At 39.2% G+C, this 13,940-nt stretch overlaps 1 protein-coding gene across 2 annotated transcripts in view; it reads left to right on the top strand.

The window, feature by feature from the left end:
- Positions 1 to 13,850, top strand: part of USP4 (ubiquitin specific peptidase 4) — a 46,779-nt gene extending 32,929 nt beyond the window's left edge. Inside the window, exons 14-22 of one of the 2 annotated variants that reach the window (XM_054978125.1) lie at positions 5,273 to 5,464; positions 6,384 to 6,472; positions 8,103 to 8,321; positions 8,400 to 8,470; positions 8,776 to 8,891; positions 9,714 to 9,863; positions 10,286 to 10,389; positions 10,818 to 10,906; positions 11,806 to 13,850. In XM_054978125.1, coding sequence (XP_054834100.1) covers positions 5,273 to 5,464; positions 6,384 to 6,472; positions 8,103 to 8,321; positions 8,400 to 8,470; positions 8,776 to 8,891; positions 9,714 to 9,863; positions 10,286 to 10,389; positions 10,818 to 10,906; positions 11,806 to 11,925 — 1,150 coding nt within the window. In that variant the 3' untranslated portion in view covers positions 11,926 to 13,850. Of the gene's footprint in view, positions 1 to 1,857; positions 1,960 to 5,272; positions 5,465 to 6,383; positions 6,473 to 8,102; positions 8,322 to 8,399; positions 8,471 to 8,775; positions 8,892 to 9,713; positions 9,864 to 10,285; positions 10,390 to 10,817; positions 10,907 to 11,805 lie in introns of those variants that run through there. The other variant, XM_054978126.1, reaches the window with a different exon arrangement.
- The last annotated feature ends 90 nt before the right edge of the window (positions 13,851 to 13,940 follow it).

The raw sequence follows: 13,940 nt of genomic DNA, 5'->3' as shown, positions 1-13,940 counted from the left end.
GATTCTTAGCAGGCTTATATATTGAGTTAAACTTAACACTGAAAAGACTGGGTTAGTTTCCATGGAACATTTTTTAAAACACAAGATAGTAATAATTAGTAGTCTTTGCACTGTTCCAGTTTAACTCCTTCCCATTTTGCATTTCCACTTGTGCAAGACATAGCTCAAGGTATATTTCAGCACCCCTCTGTAAATAATTACTTTCTTTAATCAAATTGTATCACACTTCCAAATTGGACTGTAATGACTGTATCAGACAGCATTTTGGTTTTTTGCATACCAGCACTGATGGGAAGTGAGAATCAGCGCTTGATCTTATGGAAGCTCTTGCACAAGTTTATGAAACTGTGTTAAATAAACTCTTCTATTATCTCATGGTGGAATTCAGCCTACTGATCTCTTCAGTAATCAGATATGATGCACATTGTCATATAAATTGTGGACAAAACAGATCTTAAGCAATAAACAGTGGCTTGAATCCTTGTGCAAGCACAAGTGTGAAACAACCCTTGCACTGGTCCTTTGCCCTAAGTTAATGATAGCATGTCTTGAGCCATTTTTCTGCTTGCACAAGTCTTCTGGGCACTATAAGATACAGAAAGAAACTAGCTAGTTGTTGCAAAAGATTGTGCGGAAGCAGAACAGCATTAAGTAGGTTTAAATGTCTACTTGTGCTTTACTGAATTCATGCTGTATACATCATATTTTCAAGAATGGCACATTTCAAGAATGGCACATTGCCATAGATCATTTTGCAGTTTAAAAAAAAAATCTTCATACTATACTGTTCTTTGGATTTTGAGTGAGTAAACCCTTGTCATTTTATTTATTCTAATGGAGAAAATATTTTATATTTTTTCAGTGTTCTCCAAAGTTTCCAATTTTTCCATTAGAAACATTGAAAATAACTTAGGTGGTATGGGTGGGGAAGAGAATAAAAATGAGTGTGTTCCTCCAGGCTTTTACAGCTATAGATTATAGTTGCAGAATAAGCTATGTAGATTATTTTTGTGTACCTCAGAGACTGAAAGGAATAGTACTTATGGCTGAAAGGTGCACTCTAGGAACTTGGTATATTATTTTCATGATGGTTAAAGAGCTCATAATTTAAGTCTTCTAACCAGAACCAGTTTTTCCCCAAGAGGTATAATGGAGATATTATATATCTATTCCTATCAGCAGGTATTATTGTTGTGAAGTAACAAAATAACACAGTTATCTACATTAGTGAATAAACAGGAATTTTGTGGTAGAGGAATTCTTTGAAAGATTGTTAGTTGGCAAGTAAACAACAAACAACTAAAATTGTAAAAATTTGCAAATAAAAGCAAATTACATACTGTTTCATAGCAGTTCATTTTAACAGTTTGTTTATTAATATATAATGAGTCTTTATATGGGTTCATTTTACTTTCCAAGTAGCTTGTGACAGAGTCTAGCTTCCAAATACTCACAGTTGTTTTCTTCCCTAGTATCCAGTCAGTATCTTGCAGCTTACAGAAACACTGTAGTTAGTGAATCTATAATCTCCTCTTGGGTGCTTCTTATTCTTAGCAGTCAGTTACCAGGAGTCTGGTTAATACAAAACTGGCAGATATGTTGGAAAGTTAAAGCTTGAGTTAAGATGTGTACAGAAACATGAATTAAGAATTCTGCTGCTTGGATCAAGATCTCAAAAGAAAGACATTCCTCCTACTGAAAGTTCAATGGATAGATTGTTATAAAGGTGATCTGCAAATCAGTCTGACAAAATGACATCAATATGGGTTGCTTATGCTGAATGCCCCTCTTACTCCAGACTAAAATAAAAGGAGCATTCAGCATGCAGCCCAGACACTTACTATCTTTTTTCCTTAGGTCCCATGATGTCCAGCCCCACTAGGCTCCTGCTCCGATGTAACGCCCCAGCATGCACCATGATGGTGATGTCACATCACCCAGCATCCTGCTGGAGCATGGAGCCAGCTTACAAGGGGTCAGGTAAGTGTCTTTCAAATAACACTGCACAAGCATACAAAATCTTTGCTGGACTTTTTTTTTCTTGGTGTGTTTCTTTCCAATTGGTTGTGGCTCATGAAGCCTCAGAAATTGAATATGTTTGAGAGCCTATATTCTCTTAGCCTGGATAATGGGAGCATTCATATATATATAAAATTTAAAATGAACAAAGCTTTGCCAAACTGATTTGCAGGTCACCTTTAACATACAGAAATGTGTAAAACATCAGCACCAAATAATGTATATTTTCATCTCAATGACTTTATTCTTTACTCTGGGTCTGTTCTGAAATGCTCAGAACCGGTGGAAGATTGAATGGCTTTGAGAATTTTCAGCCTAGTATCTTGAACAAGATTTATCCTAATTGATCAGATAGGCTAGTGTTGTCTTTTGTCTCTAGAAACAACCTGTTTTTGATTCTTTATGTGGAACAAGAAGTTTGAAATTAGGCTACAGTTTGATTCTGGGAATATTGTTTTATTAAAGGTTATACATACTGAAACAGAAGTTTTGAATAGTTCTGCCCTTTGCCCTAAAGGAAAGTTCTAATTTGCTGCCATCTGTTTGCTTTTGAAGAAGTAAATCTGCATTTCCAAGTACTATCAGTGCAATTAAAACTTGGCATTTAATCAGGCTGGGTTTAGAAGCACCTAACTAACACAATTCAAATTTATCTCAGTTAATATTGCTGGGATTCCAAGCTTTTTAACACATCATCTTTGTCCTTTGGAAGCCATGTTTTTGTAGCTGCAAATGCAGCACAGTGGCAATGGGCTTCTAGGTGCCACATTTCTCTCATGTTTTCCTTTCCTCATTTCCCCAGCATGTACACTGGAGGGATACCTTTTCAGGGAGTCTCTTAAAACTGATAGTTGACATAAAGAGTGATATTATATTGGGTTATAAATATGTCAGCTTTCAATTTTTCCTGGGGAAGAGAAAATGGCTGCCATATGGGTGGGAAAGACCAGGTTTCCTTGATCTTACCCACACAGCAGCCAAAGCAATTCAGGCTGTGGTGTGATCTTTCCCAAACCTTTACAGCAAAGCAGGTTTGGGAAAGCTCAGGACAACTCTTAAAAGGTGAACATATGCACCATGGAGCTTTGAGGAAGCAGCAAAAACAGCATTAGGCCTGGGATAAATAACCCATGTGGAAAAGAAGAAATGCCAGAAAATTGCAAGGGCTACTTCTAGATGTCAGAGAGAGATTAGGTACAGTTTGCAAACTGAGTCCTGGGTATTTTATTTATTTGGCTGTTCTCTGAGATGTCAGTAGAGAATAAAGTAGCCCTACCTTGCCAATAGAAATTTCTGCACAAGTTATGCAAGATGATGATCTAATTTGATCTCAGGTGTTATGCATGGAGCCTGTTTAGTTCAGTTCATTTAGTTCCGTTTTGTAAGTCTGCACTCTTGGATGTTTTCTATCTGAGAGTTCATGATAGATCAGAACTCTTGTACACTCTGCACCTAGATTAAAACTTTCAAATAAGATCTCATAAAGAGCATAATATATTGGAAATAGTATTTTCTGTGGTAACTGTGGGAATTGCCAGAGTGACTTTAGTTGCATCATGGCAGTACTTTAACTCAATTCCTCTCTCTTAATGAATCAACAGTCTCTGAGCTCAATGTAACCAGCTTACCATATGAAGAATTTTATATTTGGGGTTGTTGGAGAATAGATGGGGTGGCAGTTGCAATGATTATGTATTTGGTTGTTCAGTTGTTTACATAGTATTAATAGAGCTGATAAAATCTGGCTTGGGGACGAGGCGCCTGAATTTTAATGCTAAGGTCCAGCAAATGAATATCTTCCTATTCATTCACATATCACACACAAGTGCCATGCACTTAATTAAATATAAGTGTTTTGTCACTTTCGCTATGCAGAGTGGATTTCCTTAGTAGCCCTGATAGATGCAGTACCTATACCTTGCCCGCTACAGAGAAGTGGTGGGTAAACACAACAAAGCATATTGATGAGAATGCTTGACTATTAATCCTTACTACTAATTTGTGAGGAATTCTGTTTGATAGGAGGCTTTTAATACCAAGTATGGCTTGTTGGGGGTGGGGAAGAAAAGAAATTGGGAACTTTGCATTAGGCAGTAGTGAAGATGTTTTAGTCTGTCCTTTGTCACTCCATCCTCTTCTGCCCTGAGAAGTTGTTGCTGACAAAGGGATATTCGAGAGACTTAGGGCCAAGCTACAAGTGACGCCTGACACAGGTTGGACACTTGTCAGCTTCCCTCAAGTTTTGATGGGAAATATAGGCAGCTTGGTGGAATGTTGGACAAGTGACAGTTGAAAAGTCCATTGGACAGCAGTCAAGACCAGGCCAAGCTGCAAGACCCCAGGACACCTGCATTTCCTATCAAAACTTGAGGGAAGCTGACAAGTGTCCAACTAGTGTCAGGTGTCACTTGGAGTTTGGCCCTTAGAGACTTGCAGGTCTTTCCCTCTGTTCATGTCCTCTCATCTGTCTTTCCATCGTCCACAGCTCTTTTCCTTCTTCTCTGCTTTCCTCTGGATCCTCCAGATTCTTGCACATCCTTTAAACTGCCTAAACCTTCCAATGCTAAATATTTTTTATAAACTCTAATCTTCAGAGATATTTATTAACTGTCTGCACTTTAGGTTCACACAAAATAAAGGAATAATTTTTATGTTAGTGTGAGTGAGAATTTACAGGACTTGCTGTAAAATTATCTTTCTCTGCAGCTTTTGAAAAGCTTTAGATTGTCATGGTGTGAAGGTGGGGCTTGCAGAAGAGCAATAGCAAGTAGAGTCAAAGGAGTTGTAACATTGTTTTTCTTAAAAGGATAATACATAAAGATTGCAAGATCTGAGCAAGTCTGTTAATGATAGGACATTTTGGAGGCCTTTCATTCATAGAGTTGCCATAGGCTGGAGGTGACTTGACAGCACATAACACACACACAATAGATAAACCATGGTAAATTATTAAAATAGTGTATTCAGTCATCACAGGCCTGATCATGCAAGCATAGCTAGATCGTCACTCTTTCAGGCAAGGCCCTATGACTCTTCAAAATTGTTTCACAGCTGGATGTCTAGGTTTGAGAAAAATTACAGCAAATGGAGGAGGTGATCATGAGTTCAGAACCAGCAGCTATGATGTGAAAATGTTCTTGTACATTAGCAGTATGCAGTATCTGCTTTTCCCAGGTTGAATTATTTAGACCTAGCATGGTGCTCTCTAGCCAGCTATACAGGAGTTTAAAATTGCCAACTTGTTCTCATGCAGGTATGAAGTTTGCAAACCAATGGAGGACAGTGCTGAATGCGTCACTCTTTCAGTTTACTTCAGAGAAAAGAAAGCAAGACAATCTAATTCAACTCCAGGAACTGTTCTGTACGGCCAGCCCCTACTCCTATCAATGCCGAAGCACAAGCTCACCCTAGATTATTTGTATAGCGTTATTTTGGAGCGGATTAGGTGAGTCCACAATTTACCTTTGTCAAAGCAACACATTTGTAAAGTGCATTTATATTCACTTCTCTGTCCAGCTTGCTGTCTCAGAGAAGAGGTGGGTTACCCGTCTAGGATGGTTAGTCTTGAGTAATCCATGTTATTGGAATCTTTGCTCTTCTGCATCTACTATTTAGGAGCTATATTATGTTAAAATGAAATTCTTTCTGACTGCTGCAAGTGCCTTGGTAGTTGCAGAGATTTTCCTTGCCCATGTGTCATCTGCTAAGGACAAGTCTAAAATATTCTTTCTCCATGGGAGACTGTATAGATGCCCCAAAGTAAGAGAGAACCTAAAGAAAGCTCTGCCGAATTAGATCTAGTTCAGCATATTACCAATAGCAGCCAGACAGGTGCCATGGAAGTGGTGATGGCCATCTCTTGTACACTCCTGTATGTGGAGATTCCATTTAGGTTCCGTGAATTTGCCAAACCATTTTTTAAAAGCTGTCTAAGGCATCATTCACCACATAACTTAAAGGTGTTTTACTTCATATATTTCTTTTAGCCATCATGAATGGGATAATACTTTTATTTCTGGCCTATGTATAAAAACAATGGAATCAATCCAACGTTTATTTTCTGCTAACTGGAGACACTTCTGTCAATGGAACTGAACTTTCCTGACTCATCCTTCCCACCAAACTCCCTGAAATGCTGATCCTGGGGCACAGAGACACTCTTGGGAAACAGTATGAAGGGCAAATTGTGGATTTGCAATAAGAGAAACTGATCTTAGATCCAGCCACAGATCTAAGCCTCAGAATAGAGAATGAATTACCATTTTGACCTTTTTCATTAATTGTTCTTGTTAACTGGGGAGTCAGACAAACTAGCACAGAGCCATTCTTGTTGAGGATTAATAGGGAAAATATCTTTCTTTCAGCCGGTATGTAAAGCTTTCTTTGATTGAAGAATTTTCTGATGCATCTGCAAATCATGGAACTTGTAATGGCTCCAGTGCTGTTGCTGAAGGTAAATTATCCTAAGATGGAAATTACTTAGACCAAACTCTGTGACTTGAATCCATGAGCAGAGCTTCCCTTGAAGAAATTTACTTGCTAAACATGAGTTTTCTGAGTGGCAAGAGGTATGGCATGGGGGTTGCAGTATGAAGAGGAAATTAGCAGAAATTGTCCCCTTCCATAAGTGGAAGGGCAGGGGTGGAACTAAGCCCGATATAATGTCTAGATTGGTTGAAGATTGAATTATGATACCATATACAACTTTAGATTTTAGTCCTGATATGCATTAACATATGACTGATTGAGGACAGCAAAACATACATTTTGCATTGGAAGGGGCTGTCTGCAAAGCCAGAAATGTTGTTCTCTTGCTACTGGAAGAGGAAGATTCAGAGAGAGAGGTTAGGGAAAATAGAAAATTTTTGACACCATGTAATTACCACAGACAAGCACAGCAAACCTGCAGAAACACCCAGAATGAAGCTAGAGAAAGCTGATGTGTTGTTCTTCTGTGTAATGTTAACTTTCTTCATTACAGGGGTGGGAGGGAACAAGAGGGCCACTGATGAAGGGCAGGTGCAGCTTGCAGCTCTGTCTAGAGGCTCCTCTGAGCCAGTGAATGAATGACAGTGTAGGCTGCAGCATACTGCATGGAGAGAACTTGGGTTTCCCAAAATCACCCCTCCCTCTCACTTTCTAAAGCCTTCCTTGGGAGAGGGATTATCTTATACTAAGTTACAACGAATGTGTTTGCTTGCCATTTCCTTATGCTGGGTTGCTGGTTCTGCTGATGTGCAGTTATGATGTGGGTCAGTGCTTGATTTTATTCCATGGTGTTCCCACATTGGCCTTGAGTTCTGCCTGTCTGCTTCTGTGCTTGACAGTAGTTCTGTTGAACTTACAACAGTGCTTCAGTTTGATTTTGGTAGGATTCGCTGGTTTGACATGATTCTCTGGTTTGATGTTGGTTCACTTGCTTCAGTTTGGTTCTGTTGGGCTTTGTTGGTTCAGCTTGCATTGGGACTTGCATTGGGTAGTGGCTTTTGCCTAGGGGTTGCTCCTTTGCTTAAGGTTTCTTTGCCTGGAAAGCCTTTAAAATTTCCCCCCCTTAGGAAACAATGGAGAGTGACTGGGGGCACCTTGTGCTGGGGCCCATAGAATTGGACCCCAGGGTCCAATCTTCCTGAAACTTGGAGTTTCTTTAGTGGGCAGGAAGGAGTAGGTTTCCTGAAAATTTGGTGGAATTTATTTGAAAAATAATCCCACAGTCACCCGGATGGTGTTCTCCAGAGGGAATAATAGCCAGATATATTTGAGATTCTTTAATTTTACCAAACTGGATTAGAGAATCTGACCCAAATTCCAGGGATACTGAATATTTATAGTATTCCTGATACCCACATCAGAATTCAACCAAATTTTTTGAGTGCACGCCCCTTCTTAGAACTTCTGTTATCTCCATCTCAGAAAAAGACCTTCCTCAGTCTTCCTGGCTTGTTTCTGACTACATTCTTTTCAACGCTAGCATCTTTAATCAGTTCATTGCTTTAATAATACACAGGATGCTGCAAATGCTGTAGGGTGTTAGTTATGTAGAACAAAGAAAGGGAACCGCTGTTAACCTTTCAATTGTGTGCTAGGTGAAATTGAAGAGATGGAACATCAGAATGGAGAGGAAGAAAACAGGGAGAAAGTGTTGGAAATGGATGCCTGCCAGTCAGAAGATTGTATTCAGTATGAGCTGGGAAAGGAAGATCTGCAACATAGGAAGCATCTCTTCACCTTCAGTCTTGTGAATTCTTATGGAACATCAGAGATAAATTCCCTTACTACAGAGGGGAAAGTCCTCAAGTTGAGTTGTAGGTATCCTCTCCAAATGTCACCCTTGATAGTTCTCATTTCTGACATACTTTTAAGTGATCCTTATTCTTTTTCAGCCCATGCTACTCTTGCTATTGACTGGGATTCTGGTACTCGCAAGTTGCTTTTTGATGAACAAGAAGCACAGGTAATTGATTCCCCCCCCTTGTTTAGAGGGCAGTGTTATATTTAGCTGATATCAGGACAAAGTGATATGGTTTTGCTTGAGAAAATGCCAGATAATGATACACCATACCATTTTGCACATAGGTCTGGATATCAGCCCAGGCAGCTAAAGTAAGCTCCCAAGTTGCTGTCAGCAAAAAGATTGCCTACCCCAGCTGAAGATTTCTTGTAATAAGGCATTTAAACTGTCCTGTGTAATGTGTTGTTAGTAGAACTCAGCATGCATTTTGCTGTGGAGAGGAAAAATATATGTTTGCTTCTTCATAGGCATTTGAAAAACACAACAGTATATTCCAACCACAGAAGAAGAAAACTACAGTAGCTCTCAGGGATTGCATTGAACTCTTCACTACAATGGAAACACTTGGTGAACATGATCCCTGGTAGGTTTGCCATATTTCTGCTTAAAAATCATATCCGTGGAAATGAATGAAACCTCCCCACATTATCTGTGCACTTTACTAGATAGCAGCTTTAAAAATACTGATACGATGGTTGCTTTACATAGCTTCATCTCAGATTATTAGATGTGGCATTCCAGTGTTCTCCCTTAATAGTTTTCCTCTCCTTTAATAATTTCTTACATCACTTACTTCTACTGTCACCCAGGTTGGAACCGAATTAGAATTCCAATTCTCTGATACGTTGTTCTATTCCTTCAATCCCTATCCTTACAGACTCTTTGCCTGTAGTCTCAGCACAGAAACAAATTCCTTGCTCCCCATAAATTTAGCCTGGTTTTGTCTGTAGCCTGTTGTGATTACTAAAAATAAAACCTGATGCTTTAAGACCTCACATGGCAGTCTTTCTTGTGTCTTTTCATGAGAGACAAACATCTCACAGACTACCATTGAAAATGTAACTCTTGTCTCTAACTGAGTTGCATTTTCACTTTATTTGCAGAATATGTCTAGAGTAAGGTGCAACTCACAGTAACTCACAGCACACACTTTTCTATCATAAATCATTACTAATCCAGGCCATGTCCTCCCCCCTCCCCCATTTCATATAGCTATATGCTTTATATCTATTAAGGATGCATTTTATGTAGACAACAGTGTCCGCAAGAGGAGTGTACCATGTATGTCAGCTAGGTTCTTTAGAGGAATAACAGGATAAAAATATGGATGGAAATGATTTGGGGAGGTTTCTGCAGTAATATTTGACTTTGGATAGTTGTATTTCCATTTGTCCTATTCTCTCAGGTATTGTCCGAATTGCAAGAAACATCAGCAAGCCACCAAAAAGTTTGATCTCTGGTCACTTCCACGTATTTTGGTGGTGCATTTGAAACGTTTCTCATACAACAGATACTGGAGAGATAAACTTGACACTGTGGTTGAATTCCCCATCAGGTAGGAGTTTCATTTGTGGTGATGGTCAAAGCAAAACAAACTCACAGCTTTATTTGGGTGAAGTGGCTGGCAACACAACTTGAACCTGGAATCTTGTCTTGGATCTTAGACCTTCAAAATATATGGATCTAGCAATATGACAGTTATTTTAAGCCTCATTACAGCAGTAGAGTGATGATTTTAAAACTGATCTTGTCAGCTGGCCCCTTGTGCTGATGTCCATAACTGTATTTAGTCCATAACTGATCTCATTGGCATTGCTATTAAGTAAAAGCATACCCAGTATTAAAACGAGGCTGTTGAAACAGATAGTACTGTCTTTGGGCTCGTAGAAGTCCCTAAGGCTGTTTGAAGGTATAATGATATCATAGCATTGTTGCCATATATTGGTTTTACCTTCATTTAATGACTCTTTCTTCTAGGGATTTGAACATGTCTGAGTTTGTTTGTGACCCAGCAGCAGGCCCGTATGTATATGACCTCATTGCTGTTTCCAATCACTATGGAGGCATGGGTGTGGGGCATTGTGAGTAACTTTTTTTCTGCATAACTGCTTCATAGATAACGTTGGATAAAAGGCAAATTGCTGTTTGGAGAAACTAACATAATCTAGTGAAGCCTTCTATGACCTGTGAAATGGCAATCTAATGGGAAGGCAATTGGAGATCTCTGTAGGCAAGGAAACCATAGTCCCTCTTCCAGATACGAAGCTGTCGGAGCACTAATGGAGGGAGAAGCTATTCGCTCCACTGCAGCCCACCAACTCACATGGGTCTACGTGGGTCTCACAACCCCTGGAATCAACTTGACTATGTTTGAGGGAATACCAAATATATTATACAAATGGGACCTCCTTATGGTCTGATAAAAGGCCATAAGTGATTATCACTACTTGTAAATCTCATGCTTTACCTCTGAAGTAAGCCTATTTTTTTCCTTCCCGCACCTCCCCAGATACTGCATATGCAAAGAATAAAGTAAATGGCAGATGGTACTACTTTGATGACAGTAGTGTGTCTCCGGCATCAGAAGAGCAAATAGTAGTAAGTATTTGAAATGAATCTGATTAAAGATGAGTGTATGAAGGTGTACCTTAAGGTGCTGAGTAACATCTGGAATTAATTGCAGATGCTAAATCAGCAGAACATCAAGAAAAAAATTGATTTGGAGTCTGATATCTTCTAAAAACTGTGGAGTTTGTGCAACCGGAAACTTCTAGTCATCCTTTCTGGAATCCATATTAGGCTTTACTATTAATATATCAGGGAAAGTAGAAGTGACTACAGTTCTCTGTGTGATTGCTTGTGTTTTTTTCATGATTTGCTTGCATAACTTACAAGCATATGTATTAGCTTCTCTTCCTCTCCATCATCTCACAAGAGAAGAAAGTCTTGTGAGCGGCCAGAGAACTTCATAGGCACAGCATACAAAGGAGGAAAGGAGTCAACCAAAGAGGATGTGTTCTGGCCTCTGTATGGGTGAGGGCAATACAAGCCAGAGGTGACTGGTGGCACAATATTTCTAGGTGACTTGGTGACCTGGTGTTGGGGTTTGTTGAACCCTGCCTTGTGAGATTAATATCTTTCAAGAAGTGGAATGGAGCAGTTGTAAGTTATTTGTCCAGTTCTTAAAGATCTGTTCATCTCTCAGTACAGTCCATGTTTTAGTGCATTTTGTATTGATTGATTTGTTGATTTAAAATTAAGTGTTATTGTCTCTTTACTTTTTTTCTTTAACTTTAGGTAGTTTTAGTGGAAAAGTAGATATAAATATTTTAAATAAAATGTTGCAGATTGTGACCTTTTAGTTCTACACTGTAGAATTTGGTATCACCATTACAATTACTGAGATCAGTCTGACTCTAGGCCTAGGTGTAATAATTTGTCCTATGTTTCAGACTTCCATTCTCTTTTACCATTTTTGTCTTATCTTTGTCTTGCAGACGAAAGCAGCATATGTACTATTCTACCAGCGTAGAGATGACAAGGCCAAGAGAAATTCATCTCCATGCACAAATGTTGAGCTGACATCAGAAGAATGTGATGGCATGGATACTAACTGAGCCTACACGGCATCATTCAGGCAATCAAATTGCTCATCTGCAAATGTATCTGAAGCATCTGAGAACTGCTCTATCTGTAAAACTCAGAATGGGAAGTCCACTATAGGAGTACTCAGTGAGCAGTGACACTTGCGCAGGAGAAGCAATAAGATGACAACACTGAGTACATTATAATTTAAAAGCTCTCAAATCAAATTCTACCACCCTTCAATAAAGTGTTACTTTAAGCAGAAAATGTGTGGAATCAGACATTATGCTGTGTGGCTGAAGCAATGCATATTAAGGAAGAGGTGCCTAAGCCACGTGGCAAGAAAAAATTCAAAACCTTGGCTGTAAATAGGCTTCAGCTGAGAAATGATGTACATTGTGAAAGATGCATGGGCTGTGTGGCATCTGAAAGACAGCAGAAGTCCCTGTTGACATTTTAGGGCCACTTTCTGTACCTATCTGGTATACTAGAGTGCTTCTAAAACAGTTCTTAGGAATTAAATATAGCCACAACAGTATTCACAAGACCTGTTGATGCCAATCTGTGGATGTCCTGAGCATTCTTTAGCAGCACATCCAAATCTTTCTTGGTCATGTTTAAATGGTAATTTACACACTGTAATGGGAAAACTTATTCTTTACCTTTCTCCTTGGGACTCACTAGGGAAATGAAACAGTTTATCCCTGGAGTTTTAGAGGAATAGTCATCAACTCTCTTCATGCAAAGTTTTTTTAGCAGCACCACTAAAGGTTTAGGGCCCTTCTTATCCTAGTCTGTCCAGGAATAGAGAGGTTCAGTGGCTTGTCTCCTTTTGGATGATTTCCAATACATCATGTTTTCTTTCTAGTTACAGAGACATGGAAGTATGATAAAATTTTACATTACCTCCCTCCCCATTCCATTTAGATAAGTTTCCATTGTATAGAGATGGCAAGAATTGTTCCAAGTCTCCTCGTTGCCATAAGGCCCTCTGTATTTGGTTAGACACTGCAATTATACCTATTCAAATAGCATAAGAAACAAGGGTTTTGAAGGGGAATGGAGGTTTATGGTTATTCTGCAGAAGCACCCTCATGCACAGCTATGTTACATTGCCCTTTGAAGCCAGTTTCAGCATTTGTGCAAGGATAGTGTTACGCTTTACACTATCAACACTTTTCCAGCATTAGATTTTCCTTCAACACATGTTCTGTATCTCAAATTGGTTCTGTGCTGATCTTGCTCTGTACCACATAGCCAGCCCACTTGCCATTTTAGCAGAATTGGTCATAAGTGCTTGAGTGCCCCCCCCCACTCACTGTAACTTTTTAGCAGAGTCCTCTTTGCTCAGCTGCATTCTGCTCACTGACAATCTTCCCTCAATTACTATATAGATATGCAAAATAGTCCTTACAAAGCACTGAGATTTGAGTTGTTTGGTTCAGTTACTGATGTTTCTGGGTTTTAATGTTAGTCTGAGGTTTTACTTCAACTGGGTATTTTTCCCTCTGAACTCTAGCAATGGGGCTGGGTGGGTTTGGAATTACTTAAGGGTTAAGTTCAAATGTAGCACTGCACTGTTTTCCTTGCTTTATTCCTGTGTTTTTTTCTGGGGTTATGTTTTCTTCTGGAATGAAACTTTTGAACGGATAAGGAAACATTTGAAGAGCAGTTCAATGTAACTGTGTTTATCTCTGCTTTATACTGAAACAGGAACCTTTTTTTCCTGTACTTAGTATGACTGGCTTGAACAGATGTTTGTGGGTGATCTTAGGATCCTGAGATTCCTCTAAATGCTGTAAAGATGATGTTAGGAATCTGGCTTTGACTCTGACCAGGCAGGATCCTAGCTGGTGTGTACATTCTGTATAGTGTCAACATCTGTTTTTAGACTAGCACTTTGTAAGCAGCTGGCTTTATTGTATAAAAAAAATAAAATAGTGTGGTGTGCACAGAGCCTGCTGTTTCTGCTTGTTCTTCCGCCTGAAATATGTGTCCCCTCAGACATGCTCACCAATCTGTTAAACTTAGCCAATACTATAATAGC

This window comes from Eublepharis macularius, chromosome 4 (assembly GCF_028583425.1).
Source record: "Eublepharis macularius isolate TG4126 chromosome 4, MPM_Emac_v1.0, whole genome shotgun sequence".
Taxonomy (NCBI): domain Eukaryota; kingdom Metazoa; phylum Chordata; class Lepidosauria; order Squamata; family Eublepharidae; genus Eublepharis; species Eublepharis macularius.
This window is presented reverse-complemented; position numbering and strand designations above follow the sequence as displayed.